At 43.1% G+C, this 17,101-nt stretch overlaps 1 protein-coding gene and 1 pseudogene across 1 annotated transcript in view; both read left to right on the top strand.

The window, feature by feature from the left end:
• The window catches only part of POU2F3 (POU class 2 homeobox 3), a 98,259-nt gene that overhangs the window by 63,475 nt on the left and 17,683 nt on the right, over positions 1-17,101 (top strand). Inside the window, exons 5-7 of the mRNA XM_027835530.1 lie at positions 12,106-12,210; positions 13,744-13,846; positions 16,441-16,523. Coding sequence (XP_027691331.1) covers positions 12,106-12,210; positions 13,744-13,846; positions 16,441-16,523 — 291 coding nt within the window. The remainder of the gene's footprint in view (positions 1-12,105; positions 12,211-13,743; positions 13,847-16,440; positions 16,524-17,101) is intronic.
• On the top strand, positions 10,132-11,166 carry LOC114023166 (annotated as a pseudogene).

Below are 17,101 nucleotides of genomic sequence, written 5' to 3'. Positions count from 1 at the left end.
CGGATGATGAATTGCAGTTAGAGACATGGATTTGGATCCTGGCCCTGTTTTCTAGGTGACTTTGGGAAGTTACTTCCTTTCTCTTGACCTCAGTTTCTTTTCTTTTCTTTTTTGTGGCTAGGTAAGGGGGTTAAGTGACTTGCCCAAGGTCACACAGTTAGTTAAGTGTTATGTGTCTGAGGACGGATTTGAACTGAGGTCCTCCTGAATCCAGGGCCGGCACTCTATCCGCTGCGCCACCTAGCTGCCCCCTTGATCTCAGTTTCTTGACCTGTAAAATAAAAGGGTCACACCAGAACAGGGGTTCTTATTCTGGGGTCTGTGAAATTAAAATAGATACATACATACATACATGCATGCATGCATGCATGCATGCATACATACATACACACATACATACATAGATAACTGAATTTCAATCTAATTGTCTTTTGGGTGTAATCTCATAGATTGTATTTTATGCCTTTAAAAACATTATTCTGAGGAGTCTGTAGGCTTCACCAGACTGTCAAAAGGGGTCTATGAACACAAACAAAGGTTAAAAACCCCCTAGACTAGATGATAATCAAAGTTCTATCCAGCTCTATATGACATACTCCTTTCCCTTTCTCTGCCTGCCTGTCATGGTGGGAATAAAAGGGAGTGGTAGCTTTGGAAATATGTGGGACCATTCCTTTATGCCCCCCTTTTTTCCTGCAACAGGCAGTGAATTTGCTTTGCCTTTCATTAGTTTCATTTAAAACCCTCTGGAATAAATGCTAGGATAGGTATTTCTTTTTTTTATTAATTAATTTATTTTTAGTTTTCAACATTCACTGCTATAAGTTTTGAGTCGCAAATTTTCTCCCTCCTCAAGATGGTGTGTAATCTGATGTAGGTTTTACATATACATTCCTATTAAACATATTTTCACGTTAGTCATGTTTTAAAGAAGAATTAGAACCAATAGGAAGATCCACAAGAAAGAAGAAACAAAACAGAGCAGAAGAAAAAAAGAGCAAATAGTATGCTTCGATCTGTATTCAGACTCCATAGTTCTTTCTCTGGTTGTGAAACATTTTCTATCATGAGACTTTTGGAGATGTCTTAGATCCTGGCATTGCTGTGAAGAGCTAAGTCTATCAAAATTAGTCATCACACAATGTGGCTGTTACTGTGTAGAACATTCTCCTGCTTCTGCTCACTTCACTCAGCATCAGTCCATAGAAGTCTTTCCAGGTTTTTCTGAAGTATGCTTGCTCATCATTTCTTATAGCACAAAAGTATTCCATTACATTCATATACCACAGCTTGTTTAGCCATTCCCCAATTGATGGGCATCCCCTCAATTTTCAATTCTTTGCCACCACAGAGAGAACAGCTACAAATATTTTTGTACATGTGGGTCCTTTTCCCATTTTTATGATCTCTTTGGGATACAGCTCTAGAAGTGCTAGTGCTGGGCCAAAAATGCACATATTTATAGTCCTTTGGGTATAGTTCCAAATTGCTCTCCAAAATGGTTGGATCAATTCAAAACTCCACCAACAATGCATTATTGTGTTCCAATTTTCCCACATTCTTCCAACATTTATCATTTTCCTGTTTTGTCATGTTGGCCAATCTGATGGGTGTGATGTGGTACATCAGAGTCATTTTGATTTGCATTTCTCTAATCAATAGTGATTTATAGCATTTTTTTCATATGACTATAGATAGCTTGAATTTCTTCATCTGGAAACTGCTAGGATAGGTGTTTCTTTCAAGACCATATTTTATTCTCCTCTTTTCGATGTTTTTGCCTTAAAACTAGGGACTACAAGAGCAAAAAGCAAAACAAAGTTTAAAATAGAATCATCACGTGTAACTGTTGAGAATAGTACATTGCAAAAGCAGACTATGGGCAGAGTTTCCAGGCTAAGTTGCTGTTGTTGTGTTAGTCCTTAATTCTCCAGGAGGACCATGACATCAGGGAGGTGATGCCTTGACTTGCAAGTGAATTGGATTTAAGTGAGGGAGGGTTTGGGCAAAGTCACCAGCCTCACTTTCTTCTCTGAAGCCATCTGGAGCCATCTTCTCTGGCCCAGTGGCAAGACATAGATCAGGATGACTGGAGGTAGCCCCCTCCAGGCTAGGTAAGAGAAAAGGAGGGATCTTTCAATATCTCTCTCTGTCTCTGTCTCCTTCTGTCTCTCTGTCCTTTGGTCTTTGTCTCTGTCTCTCTGTCTTTTTCTGTCTCTTTCTCCCTTTCTTCCTTTCCTGTATTTCTTTGTTGTTGTTTTTTGTGAGGCAATTGGGGTTAAGTGACTTGCCCAAGGTCACACAGCTAGTAAGTGTCAATGTATTTCTCTTAACCATTCGCAACTCAGAGAAGAAAGTCAAGATTCTGCAGCAAAAGGCAGTATAAGAATATGACAATGGACATGATGCAGTGGTGAAGATTTCTGATCAAACTATATCCAAGAAAAGTCTTGGGGACAGTCTTGAGAGGTTGGTGGTTACCATAATCATTATCCAGCCCACTGTACTTCCCCTAGGAAAAGCAGCCATAACTGTAACCAACAGTAATAGGATTTAGAGCTGAACATCGTCTTATAAATTGTCTAGTCCAAATCCTTCATTTTCTAGATCAGAAAAATGAAATCAAAGGGGAAAATGACTGGCCCAAGGTCACGTAAGCATGTAAATAACAGAACAAGGGTTGAAATCCAGTTCCTCTTTCCATTGTACCCTTTATTTCTCCCATATCACTTATCCCAGGCAAATAAACTGTGGAATGGAATCCAGGCCCCCCTTCCCCGAGAACCAGAATCAACAAGAAGAACCTCCATCTTAGAATAATGGAACCACTTGCCTACAACTCCAATGCAATATGGGGAAGTCCTGAAATGTAGAAATAGTTTTAAAAAAATTAAGGTTATGATTTTGTACCTTGGGTTTAGGCAAAAAAGAAACATTTCTATAGACCCTTGTTGAGGTCTCCTGTCCTCTTTGAATGCAATTTAGTGGGTTTCTCTATTTTTTTCTGGGAGATAGTAGGGTCTCATAGACATAAAATGATGGTATTTTTCATGCTTGTGCCAGCTGTAGCAAATCTCCCTTCTTGCTAAGGAGAGAATGAAAAAGTGTTAAAAATGCTGTGACTAATAAACTTGTAGCATTTCCAGAGTAACTTCAAGCAGAAAAAAAAACACATAAAAATGTCTCTTATTTTTGACAATTTCATTTCTGGAGGTGTCAGCTTCAAGTATCAGATGAAGAAGCAATAAGAATTATAGGCTTCACAGAATCAGGCTTTTTTGAGATGGAAGAGACATCAGCGGACATCTAATCCAGTCCCTTCATTTTACAGATGGGTAAACAAAAACTCAGAGAGGTTGTCACTTACTATGCATTGTCACTGTGCTAGGTGCTGGGTACAGTTGTCACTGAGGATACAAAGAAAAGCAAAAAACAGTCCCAGCCTTCAAGGAGCAGACATTCTAATAGAGCACAGAGGGGACCACAATATGAAAAAACAAAAAGCTAAGCACAAACCTAGTTTGTATATACAAAGAATATATATACAAAGAAGAAAAAGGGCAATCTGAAAGAATTGGGGGTGGGGGCAGGAACCAGGAAATCAATCCAGCAATCAATAAACATTTGTTAACACCTACCTGTAGGGGCAGCTAGGTATCACAGTGGATAGAGCTCTGGCCTTGGAATCAGAAGGACCTGAGTTCAAATGTGGCCTCAGACACTTGACACTTACTAGCTGTGTGACCTTGGGCAAGTCACTTAACCCTGATTGCCTCACCAAAAACAAACAAACAAAAAAAACACCTACCTGTGTCAGGCACCATGTTAAGCATTGGAAAGACCTCTTGCAGAAAGTAGGATTTGAGCTGTGTCTTGAAGGACACAAGGAAACCAAGAGAGAGTTACAGGAGAGATAGCAGAGCACTGAACCACACAGGCACGGGGAACAGCCATTAGAAAGGGACAGAGACAGGAAATGGAGTGTCCTGACATTTTGGAAGAGCTTTAAGTAAGCCAATGTAACTGGATTGTAGAGTTTGTGGAGAAGAGTTGTCATGAGGCCAGTAAGTAGCAGAACTCCAACCCAGGTCTTCTGATTCCAGGTGCAGAATTATTGCCGCTGTGTGTTTAGCTGTGTCTGACTCTTCATGACCCCATTTGGAGTTTTCTTGGCAAAGATACTGGAGTGTTTTACCACTTCCTTTTCCAGTTCATTTTACAGATAAGGAAACTAAGGCAAACAGTGTGAGGTGACTTGCTCAGGGTCATAAAACTAGTGAGTGTTTGAGGCCCGATTTGACTCCAGGCTCAGCTCTCTACCCACTACACCACCTAGCTGCCCTATTATTTCCACTAGACCATGCATTACTAAAGGTCATAAAGTTCTAGATTTGGAAAGGACTTCAGACATCATAGAATCCAACCCTCTCATTTTATAGTGGAGCAAACTGAGGTTTAGAGGAGTTAAATGACCTGCCTGAGGTCACAAAGTTGATTAGTGGCAGAAACAGGACCAGATGCTAACTTACCTAGTTCTCAATTCAATACCTTTCCCAATTCACTAAATCTGAAATCTGTGCAGTTTATAAGAGCAAAGGAGCTTCTCCTGCTCAGGATGGTTTCAATCCAGGCCAGAGGGACAGAAGAGGGGACTTCTCCATAACCTATACTTGCCAAGCTTTGCACAGATGTCTAAAGAGATCAGGGCAGTGGGCCTGGGGGGTGGAGCAGGAAGCAGAGACAGAGTGCCCTGAGCTAGGGTACAGGCGCTGGTCACTGAGGGCATCTGGGGCCTTGCTTATCTATGACAAGTTACCTACGACAAGTTATCTACGCGCTTAAAGCTAGATTCTACCACTTGCAATATGTCTGCAGGATGTTTTCGTGAACAGCACCTTTGCCAAACCTTTATAGATGAGTTACAAAACAGAAACTGTTCTTCACTGGTAGGGAAAGTAGAGAAGGGGGAGAGGGAAGGGGGAAAAAAACTGGGCAGTAATTGAAGGCAGGTTGGGAGATGTTCACGCTTTGAAATTCTCCTTCTTGTGAAATGTTTATGAAACACTTTCCACAAACGAGTTATGCAACTAGGGCAACAGCTTTGATCACTTTCATCGCCAGTGATATATTCATTAGTGTTTGGTTGTTTTCCCCGCGTGGGTCATGTGAAAATGTCATCGGACTCTTCCTGTGGAAGGTGACTTACTGCCTGCTAGGCTCTGCCCAGCAAAGCATGTCAGGGGGTGAGGGTGGGGAACAATCTTAACAGAAATATTCATTCCTCTCCTTATCTTCTCCCTCCTACTCCTGGAAGATCCTGAACTCACTTCCAGGACCAATCTTATCTCTCTCAGTTTTGGGGGGTTTTTGTTTTTGTTTGTTTGTTTGCTTGTTTTTTGTAGAATGTGGAAATTTAGAGTCTGGGTTATTGACATGACTGAGCCAATCATTTGGGAAAGAAATTTTACCTCTTTCTAGGCCTTGGTTTCTTCATCTGCAAAATGGGACTGGTAACACCTATCCTCTATCTTCCCTTTGGATTGTGAAGCCAAGTGTTATGTAAAATGTTTTCAGGTCCTTTCAAGGGCCTATCTCCTTCCAAGATGAGCTCACTGTTTTCTAATGAATGGTGCCAGGGAATTCATTGGGATTAGGGAAGAAAATAAAACACGATGCCATTTTAACTGTCCTGGTTACCTCTGAAGATACAGGGTACCAGAACATCCATCTCAGTTGGAGATAATCAACAGAAGCAAGGCACTAATATTAAGGGGGACCAGGAAAGGTTTTTTGTAGAAGGTGGGATTTTAGCTGAGACTTGGTAGGTGGGCAGTCAGGCTCAAGTGACTAAGTGGCAAGATTGGAGCCTATGTCACAGTCCATGTCCTAAGTCTTCAGAGGATCTTAATTAGAGCCTAAAGAAGTACTCCACACTGTGTGTAGAGTCTCAAAGAGAGAGAGTGAAAGAGAGAGATGGATATATAGGCAGACAGAAACAAAGACAGAGATAGAGCCAGGGGACAACCTCTCTGTTTCCAGTAAGGCTGTGGGTTTGGTTTAGTTTTCACAAATATGTATGGCAAGGGGTGGGTGGGTGCAAGAATCAGGTTTTCATCCAATTTGCCTCAGGTTCTCATGTTATGAAGTTATGGGATCCAACTGAAGTCTTCTCTATCTTGTCTCCCAAATCCACAGCAACACCCAGTTGCCTGGAAGGGATCCAGTCTTTTCCCCTCAGCAGCTGTGAAAATGTTTTCCCCCCCAATTGGAAAGGACCTTGTTTCTTGAACACTTGGCTCCCTCTTTGGACACCACCTTGAAAGCATTCAAGAAGTCAGCTGGCGGCAATGGAAGCTGTTATTCTCTGCCCCCACCCCTCCTTCCTTTCCAGCTGTGGAATGTCAAAGACCCACAAAATCCAGATAGCCAAGGTTTTCAACCTTGATTGGGAAAATGAAGAAAGCATCCACCACTTTAATTTTTAAATTCAGATTGTTTGAGAATAGGGATTTTGTTCTTTAGGGGGACTTTCCCCACCCCATGCCTAGTAGATGATCAAGACATCAGTATGAAATAATGAGGGTTGAGAGAGTCCCTATGAAGCAAGAGAATCAGAAGAGTATGAGACACAGCTGTCAGAAAACCCCCACATTAACATCAAAAGGATGTTTCCCAGCATACTGTAAACATCATTTTTGGAAGGGGATCAACTGGGACTGGAGAGACCCCTAGAAAGAGTTTGGAGGGCAATTGATCCAGGGAAGAGAAGAAAGGGTGAGTTTGCTTTCATGATGGCACTGGGTGCTGAAAGTGCTGCAGGAAGACCTGGCACTGTTTCTAACAGACAGCACCCAGTTTGGACACAGAGCACATGTTTTGGAGCTCTGTCATAGTTGCTCCTCCTTATCTTCTCATTGTGATAATGAGTCTATAAAGGAACCCTACTACTTGCCTCCTAAATTTTGGGGCCTTGCCAAACTGCCTGAGGTGGTTCCACCGGAGAGATTCTGGCTCCCCATTTTCCATATCCTCCCTTCATTCCCTTCCTCCCCACCGCCAATCCTAATTTTCAAATTCCCAAAGTTACAAACAGCAGCGAGGAGTAGGGGGATGGAAAAAGATTCTAGTGTGGAACTCTATGGAACCTTGGATACCCAACCAGAAAGGTTTCACTTAAATTAAGTAACAATAACACCACCTACCCCCAACTTCAGAGCAAGGCTTAAGTTTTTTTTTAAACACTCTATTTCTCACTCATTTTTTAAAAACCAGCTGCTGAATGTCTTCTTAGAATCTGGCATGTAAAAATCTAAAATTCTTGGGGCAACAGTAGGACACCTAGAAATTACTCATAACTGATCAGATGATGGTGCCATCCAAGGCGGGGGTGGAAAAGGTGAAGGGGCAACAGAATCTCAGAGACTCTTTTAGTGGGCCAACTCCTAGGAAGTAACATATGGGTTCCTGAGGCCTTCCTTTTCTCCTCTGGATGAGGTTCATCCTCTGTTCCCTGTTCTCTGTTCTCGAGCCTTATTGGCAGGACCCAAGAGTGGTCCACTGAAGCAGGAGGAGAGGGAGAGAGAGAGAGAGAAGCAAATCAGTAAGACCATTCCAGAAAGAGGCTGTTTGTGAAAACAGATCTCCTTTGTACTCTATAGTTTTACCCAACAGCCTCAGAGCACTGGTAAAGCCTGCATTCACCAAGTCGCCTAATCTCTCATGTCATAAGAATTGCCATCTGTGTTTCATAAGCTGATGGGAAGGAATCATAGAATGAACGAATATCAGCACTAAAAAAAGTCCTTAAAAATCACAGAATCATAGAATTTTAGCAGGAAGGGACCCTAGACCTTGATATGTGAGTTTGAGTAAGTCTTTTACCTCCCTGCGCCTCAAGTTTCCTCATCAGAATAAAGAAGGGAGGGGCTGGGTAGACTAGATGATACCTAAACTCCCATCTCTAATAGTCTATGGGAGTCACTGAAGAAACTGAGGCCTTAAAAAGTTAATTAACTCACCTAAGAGCACATAGCTAGTCTGTGGCAAAGTTGGGACTAGATCTCAGGTGTACTAATTCCCAGTCCAGTTTTATTATGCCATGCTGGAGACAATTTGGGAAATTTGAACCTCTGTAATTCACATCTCAGACACCCAAGTCACTTGGTAGATCCTCATGTCTCTCCAGCCAAAGTGTGTTTCGTTTTAGCGAAAACAACTTTGGCCCTAGCACAATCTTATTCACACATGAATATCTAGTATAAGCTCCATTGGGAAGGGAGGGGAAGTAAACATATTTTATCTGACTGCAGTTAAACTATATAGCTCCCCCAACACCTATGCTGAGAATGCTTAGCATATAGTAAGTGCTTAATAAATGACAAAGTTGTCAGTCAATAAACATTTGTTAAGAGTCTACTATGGGCTGGTAACTGTTCTAAGCACTGGGGATACAAAGAAAGGCAAAAGATAATCCTCCTCTCCAGGACCTCACATTCTAACCAGCATGTAAACAACTAGAAACAAACAAGCTATATACAGGAAAAAATTGGAGGGGATCAACAGAAGGAAGGCACCAACATTAAGGGGGATCTGGAAAGGCTTTGTGTAGAAGGTGTGATTTTGGCTGAGACTTGAAGGAAACCAGTGAAGTGAGGAGGCACAGATGAGGAGAAAGAGAGAATTCCAGGCATGGACGATGGTTGATGAAAATGCCCAGAGTCAAGTGATGTAGTGTCCTGTACAAGGAACAAAGTCAGTGGATCAAAGAGTATACTGGTGGAGGGGAGAGAAGAGGATGGAGGGGAAGTAAAGTGCAAGAAGACTGGAAAGAGGTGTGTGTGTGTGTGTGTGTGTGTGTGTGTGTGTGTGTGTGTGTGTAGGGAGATAGACGTGTACTGGAACCAGCCCGTGGGCTCCCAGGAACGCCATTATTAAATTTCAGTGTGAGTATTCACATGGCAAATGCTACAGACTAGGTCTCCATTTGTCATTTTGTTGATTGTCTAGACTTAAGAAAGTGATGGAGAAATGTAAATAATGCTTATTAAATATTAATAATGACACACTTAAAAGTGTGTCAAGGTACTTTTTTATTTTTAAGAGATCCTCATCCATTCATTCTTTCAACACACATATATTAAGCATCTACTATGGACCAGGAATTGTACTAGGTGCTGGAGATACAAAGACAAATTGAAATAGTCCCTGCCCTCCAAGATCTCACATTCTGTTGAGGAAAATTAGCACAAACATAGATGATAAACAGAAAATAAAGACAAAATAATTACTGAGAAAGGCAAGGGAGAACTAATACCCTATTTCCCTATATAGACTCAAAAGCCAATTTTAAGACATACTGGGATCAGATGGCATACTGTCTTGGGGAAGGAAGTGGGGAGGGAGGGGGAGAAAAATTTAAAACACAAAAGCTTATGGAAGTGATTGTTGAAAACTAAAAATAAATTAATTAATAAAAAAAAGACATACTGGGTCCCCAGGTCTAGCCCAGAGTGCTAGAGGATCACACAACAAACTGGACGAGTGATGGTCTGAAGCAGGTCTTCACAAGCTGATTCTGTGGACGGCCATTAAAGGGGCAGCATGGCTAACTTATTCTGGTGGGATGGGGAGATAGACTCCCTAGGAGCCAATCTGTCATGTTGACTGTAGAGTGAGGATTGAAGGTGGGATCAAGAAACCAAAAAAAGACCTTTTTGACCCCTGATGGGGCACTTACTGTTAAGTCAGTAGACACACTGATGCCTGTAAATAGGCAATGGGGTGGAGGGGGCTGAGGAGGTGGCGGGATGGGATGGTAGAGATTGTCACCAAACTCCCTGGGGTGTGGTGGCAGCTTCACATGTGAAGGGCGACAGCAGTGGAAATAACAGCGTCACGGGATTGCAGAACATCAGAGCCAGATGGAGCTTCACAAGTCATCTACTCTTACCTGCACAATCAATGGATTAACCAGTGTTCACTAAGTTTTAAATAGTTCTGAGGCACTAGGGATCCCATGAAAGGCATAAGAGAGTCCTTGCCCTCAAGGAGCTTACATTCTAATGGGAGAAACAGAGATGTGTAAATAAATAGCTACATACCAGATATGTGAAGAGTACGTATACAGAGCAGATGGAAGGTAAATTTGGAGGGGGAAAGCTCGAGAAGCTGGGAAGCTAGGGATGGAAGGGAAGGAAAAGGAAGCTGGAGAGAGGAGGGACACTGAGAAATGTACCTAAACACAAACTCTTTATTTGCAATACACCTGGCAAATCAAAAGTGAATCCTTGGGGTGGAGGCAGTGGAGTCTCAGCCATGTTCCTTTGCCTTGTAAACAAGTACTCACAGTGTTTAGCCCCCTTACTTTTACTATGGGCTTGCCACACAGGTAACAATAATGATTTATATGTGGCTTTACGTATACCATCTCATTTGAGGGAGGGTTTACTAGTATTGGTGTCTCCATTTACCCAATAAAGAAACTGAGGCTGACTATAAAGAAAAATTTGAGAATTTGGGGATCCAGCATCCAAAGGGAGTATTGATGGAACCCCTGGTACTGGAAAAACCCTGCTAGCTTGAGCATGTACTACCCAGACCAAGGCCACCTTCCTGAAATTGGCTGGCTCATACAGCTCATACAGATGTTCACTGGGGATGGAGCAAAGCTTGTCCAAGATGCCTTTGTGCTGGCCAAAGAGAAAACTCCCTCCATTATCTTCATTGATTGAACTGGATGCCATTGGAACCAAGTGCTTTGGATCAAGAAGTTCAGAGGACGATGCTGAAACTCCTGAATCAGCTGGATGGATTTCAGCCTAACACCCAAGTCAAGGTGATTGATGCTACAAACAGGGTGGACATCCCACCTTGCTGCGCTCTGGTTGTCTGAACTGAAAGACTGAGTTCCCAATGCCCAATGAGAAAGCCAGAGCTAGGATCACGTAGATCCATTCCCAGAAGATGAATGTGAGCCCTAACTTGAACTATGAGGAGCTGGCTCTCTGCACCGCTGACTTCAATGGGACCCAGTGCAAGGCTGTGTTCGTGGAAGCAGGAATGATTGTGCTTTGATGTGTATGGGGGGGACTGAACTCATCCATGAAGACTACATGGAGGCTGCAGGTGCTGGCCAAGAAGAAAGCCAATTTGCAATACCATGCTTGACAGGGCTGTGAAGCCACGCCCCAGCCCCCCCCTCCCCCAAGCCTAGGATCAGCTCATTTGTCTGAATTGATGGTAAAAGTAGTAACAATAAAGGTGATTGGAGTTGTTTCCCCCCTACCCCCCCAAAAAAAAGAAACTGAGGCTGAGAGAGATTAAGTGATTTGTCCTTGATTGATCAAGCAGTCATCAACAAACTAGGCCTCCTGGCTCATGCTTATAGACCCTGTTACAGGAGGAGGCTGAGGCTGGTGGATCACTTGAGTTGGGGAGTTTTGAGTTGTACTACCACTAAAGCTGAATGGAAGTCCATACTAATTCTGGCACCAATACATTTCTGAGTGATTATTAGTTGACTGGAGAGCCATCAGGCTGACTAACAAGGGACAAATTGGCCCAAGTGTAAAATGGAGCAGGTCAAAGCTTGTGAAGATCAGCTTTGGAGTCAGACCATGAGTAGTTGCTACACCCCTAGACTGGGCAAGATAGGCAGACACAATCTCAAAAAAAATGGACACAAATAAATCAACAAGCTAGCTACTGTGCTCTAGGAAATGTGCTAGATCTACAAACAAAAAAAATGAAATAGTCTTGCCCTCAAGGAGCTTATATTTTGTAGAAGAGACAACATGGTCACACAGATAGCATCAGAGGGATATGAATACAGATATTCTTTTCTCTAAATCTAGCTCTCTATCCACTCCAAATCTGACACTCTTAACACTCTACCATCCTGCCTGTGTAAGGTAAGAAAGACAGTTAAAGCAAAGTAATTCGCCACATACCAAGTGCTCATACTTTTTTCAGAGTAGTGGAGCAAGTAGTTATTTACAAAGCCTGATAACTTTCTACTCTCCTCCTCCCCCACTCCTTCTTGGCTTACTCCAGACCTCTCCCTTTGGAAGAAGCTTACTTTAACTCTTTTCCTATTTCTTCTTGCAGATCAAAACTGAAGATCTCAGTGATTCCTTGCAGCCACCACTATCACACAGGCCCTGCCACCTGTCTCAAGGACCTGCCATGATGTCAGGAAACCAGATGCCTGGGGTAACTATCAGCCAGTTTCAGGAAGCCTGGATCTTCTCAATGGGAAGGTAGCATTCCTCAGAGGGGACTTGAAGTCAGAGCCTAGCACCCAGTGACTCACTCCTTTCGAAGTCAACCCATACTTTGTCTGAAGAAGCCCCAAGCAGTGAGTGTTAGGAAGGGGTTAGAAAATTGAGAGAAAAAGAGATTTTTCAAAGAATCAGCATGGCTAAGAAGTTGGGGAGGAAGTATGCTGGTTCTCTTGGAAATCTGAGAGCCAAAACTGCTAAATGGAAGACCATTTCAGAAATGCCTGTGTCTTCAGGAGGGCCTGCCATCAATGTCCATCGAGGGTTACTTCTGCATGATCTGACATTCCCAGTGGCTTCCTTCCTGTTATGGTTTTATGTCAGAGTCATAGCACAACTCAAAACTAACTCTTAAGGTGGGGGAGGACAAAAAGACAGAGATGAAGGGAATGTACTATTCTTTGAAATGGTAACTTGAGAAGATAGGAGTCTCCTTTCTTGGAGGCCTTTCATTTGTTTGTTAAACAAGTATTTATTGAACACTTGACTATAGGCATAGCACCCTGCTATATTCTATGAGAGCTACATGGCACCAGAGAAGCCCTGGACTCACTAAGCTTCCCAAATATCCCAAGGCAAGTTGGATAGGGGACCATGGAGAGAAGGATCTATCTGATCTAGGCCAATAACTCATTACTGGGCCTTATTTAAAGAGACGATAGGATTAGAACTGGAAAGATACTTTAGTGGTCATCTACACCCTCATTTGACAGATAAGGAAATTGAGACCCAAATAATAAGTAATTTGACCAGCGTCACCCAAGCAGTAATTAGAAGTGCTAGAATTTGAACTAGAGTCCTTTGACTTCAAATTCAGGATGCTTTCCAGTATACCATGCTGTTCTGGAATGATTTGATGGGATTCCCTCATCTATTTAGTCCAGGATTTTAAATCTTTTTTTTCTTTTTTGTGGGGCAGTCTAATAGAGCCTATTGACTTCTTGTCAGAATAATGTTTTTAAATGCATAAAATAAAATACACAAGATTACAAAGGAGATATCGAAAGACATTGAAATTACATCGAAATGCAATGATGAAAATGTGTTGTTGTTGTTGCTGTTTTTAATGAGTCCCTCAGCCTCAGGTCTGTGATCTAGCCAAAGTTAATAACCCCAAATTGCTACTCATCACTGGGTTTAATCTCATCTAACTCCTCCTAACAAGGCTTCTGGCCTGATCTTTGGACTCGGGTTAAATCAGTTTAGATGTTTGGGAATGCATCTGAGCTTCCAGTGCCCTCAGAGAGCATGATGGAGTTTAGGTATATAAACGTAATGCCTATTTTTAAAAAAAGTAAATGACAAGGCAAATGACAGAGGTGAACAGTACAAAAGGTTTCACAAGGGTCTGTGCAACTAATTACTAGGGAGAAAAAAGAGTAGTTATACTAGATATGAGGTGTAGGTGGATGGGCCAGTTGACCCCAGCTCATATGTTCGGTAAACTGTGTCTCCCCATATATAGGACATGGCTTCCCTCCATCCTCTCCAGCAGCTCGTCCTGGTTCCCAGCCACCTACAGTCTGTGTCACAGTTCCTGCTGTCTCAGTCGCAGTCTGGGCAACAAGGTAAGATGCCCTGACGTTCTCTCCTTGAACCTCAATACCATTTTATCAAACCAGGGACAAGTATTTGTGAAGTGCCCACTTGTTAGCAGCTGGCCCCTCAGTGGGGAGCACAGCCTGTTCCTAAGAAAAGGCCCCTGGGGGCAGCTTGGTGACATAGTGGATAGAGCACTGGCCCTGAAATCAGGAGGACCTGAGTTCAAATCCGGCCTCAGACCAAACACTTGACACTTGCTGGCTGTGTGACCCTGGGCAAGTCGCTTAACCCCAATTGCTTAAAAAGAAAAAAAAATTAAAAAAAAAAAAAAAGAAAAGGCCCCTGTATTCCTCATTCTGACTATTCTCTTGTGCTCTGGAGTCCCATTTGCTGCCAGATCCGTTTCAATCTCTCTCCTTTCCAGGCCTCAGCCCCAGGGGCAAAGAGAAGCCTCTCCAAGAGCAGACCAGCAACTGCAGCACCAGGAAATCCCAGTTCTGTGGAAATTTATCTTGACCTCCTTGTGGCTATAGTGGGAAGGAAGGCTGTTCTAAGCCTTATTGCTCCAGGGTAGGGGGGGAAGTCGACTATGGTTCTGTTTGGGCAGAGCAATGGTGCCACCCAGGGGCAGCATGGAGGTTTGCCCGGAGGTCTGCGGTGAGTGGAGTAAGCTGCCACACTTGACTGTCCTGGGGAGTTTAGAAGAATGTTCCAGAGAGTTGTGTCCAGCCTTCTCGATTCCTGGATCCCTCTCTCTCTTCTCCACCCACTCACACTCCTCCTCCCACACTGGGTGGCCAGAAAGCACACAGGCAAAGCACCATTCCATAAATATATTCTGACTACTCCCTTGCCCCCTACCTCTACCTTCACTTCCTGAAAATGCAAGGGACTGTGTGGGAAACCAGAATCAAAGGAAAAAAGTATTCACTCATCCTTCCCTTTGGTTCCTCACAGCTGTCAGGAGGATACCACCTAGACTCAGTTTCCAAGCTTCTGATAAAAATGACAATGCCCTGAACCTTCCTTTCATGGGTTTATTTAGCTATCCCTCACCCCTTTGCTGAGATAGGCAGAGACAGCTAGTTTTTGTTCTTTCTGAGGATGGGGAAACAGGACTGGAGAACGCCCCCCAACCCAGTTCAGCAGCAGCTGTGAGACTGGCCCACCAGACTGCTTGCTTATTGTGATTTTCACCTACCTTTTTATTTTTGTTTGTAGAGTAGCAATACATTTACTGCTTAGTGTAGACAGCAAGGACAACCACTGGTACCATCCTCTATAGAATAATTGGAGTCACACAAACTACCTCACCGGTGCTTAACTCAGTGCCTGGCACATACTAGATAGGGGTAAAGGGGTAGGGACCCAACCTGTCAGTTCACTGGTATAAGGAATACTCGTGCAATGAAGTGTTCTCTACCAAGGCAGGTGTAATTTACCTTCTTAGAGAGTTTCCTAGACCAATGGTGTCGAACTCAGATAGAAAACCATACATGCTGTGGAGGCATAGTGACGTAGAAAACCACATGTTATCTGTTGTATTTTTATTTATTTTGTTAAGTACTTCCCAATTAAATTTTACTCATTAGGCCTCATTCTGGGAGTGTTGCAGGCTTCATGCTGCCATCTCTGGACTATACCACTGAGGTTAAGTGATTTGCTAAGGGTCACACAGCAAGTATGTAGCAGTCAAGATTTGAATTGAGGTGTCATTAGCTCCAAAACCAGCTCCTTATCCACTATACCATGTTGCCGCTCACTGGGCAAGTAGGCACCTAACAGATGCTTGATCAACCTCCATGGGTCTCAGCTCCTATATGTGGCAAATAAAAAAGTTAGACTATATAACTTCAAGATTTCCTTCCAACTCTAAATAGGATCCTGTGACAATTGACAGGGGTACATTTTGGCTTTGATGGCCCTGTTCCTGAAGTGGGCTATAGGAGACCATTGCTTCAATTCTCTGGATCAGACTGGATCCCAAAACACTGTTGTCAGAATGGCCCCCTCCTAGTTAATCTCATTAGAGGGGAAAGGGAAAAAGAGGAGCATGAAATGACATTTATCATTCAGGAAATGACATTTATCATTATCAATTAGGTATAGGCTTAGAGGCTTCCTGAGGTCCAGTCAGCATTTTCATAGCTAGCCCACTTATGTTTTCTTGTGGGATGAACCAAAACCCCTAGGCTCCCATTTGAATTCTCAGAAGAAGCCCCTAGGACTGGGCCCTCAGGCCTCCTCCCCTCTTTGGTTTCTTCATGAACAGTCTCCGTGTTATCTGATTCCCATCTTGTTTATACCTCCCAGAGTTATCAACTTGGCCCTCCCTCACTCTTCTGCACACCTCTCCCTGCCTAGCAGAAGGACTCGTTTGGGGACTGCTGTTCCCATCCCTGTTTGTCCCCCTGTCTGATTCATCAATTTACCACCGCCGCCTGCATGTGGCAATCAATGCCTGGTAGCACTCGGGGCAGGCTCTCCAGGGGGTGTGGAATGCACTAAGGGATCTGGTATGAGACAGGTGGTATCAACCTTGCTATAGAACTCACAAAGTAAATGTTTCAGTCTCCCTCTCCTATCCTCACCATGTTTTTCTCTCTCCCTTTTCCCTCAGGTCTACAGTCAAATCTTCTCCCGTTTCCTCAGCAACAAAACAGCTTCCTCCTCCCACAGACTGGACCTGGCCTGGCATCTCAGGTAATCAGTGTTCTCCATATTTCCTCTAAGAAGCCTGCTTGTGCTCATTTCTACTCTTACCCTGGCACCCCATGAACAGAGAAAGCAGCAAGAAACACTGTCTTTTCAACAGAGTTTTCTTCTGCAAAATGAGGGGGTGAGTGGGTAGACTAAAAGTTCCTTTCAATTCTGTGATCTTACTGTCCTAGATAGGAAAACCAGAGCTACATCAATGAGGAAATGGCTTGCCTAATACCAACAGGAGATATAGACCCAGAACCCAAACACTTTACTTCCAGGTTGACATTCTCCCCATTAAGTCACATACCTTATTATTATAATGACTAGCATTAGTACTTTCAGGTTTGCAAAACACTTTCCAAATATTATCTCATTTAATCCTCCCAACAACCTTGGGAGGTAGCTGCTATTATTAACCCTACTTTACAGATGAGGAAACTGAAATAAACAGTGGTTAAGTGACTTGTCCATGGTCACACAGCTAGTAAGTATCTGAGGCAGGACTCAAACTCAGATCATCCTGACTTCAAATTCAATGCTTTACTCATTGCCCCACCTAGCTGCCTATAATTGAGTCC

Source organism: Vombatus ursinus, unplaced genomic scaffold, assembly GCF_900497805.2.
Source record: "Vombatus ursinus unplaced genomic scaffold, bare-nosed wombat genome assembly UNPS02014816.1, whole genome shotgun sequence".
Classification (NCBI taxonomy): domain Eukaryota; kingdom Metazoa; phylum Chordata; class Mammalia; order Diprotodontia; family Vombatidae; genus Vombatus; species Vombatus ursinus.
The sequence above is the reverse complement of the archived record's forward strand: the minus strand, read 5'-3'. Positions and strand labels throughout refer to the sequence as shown.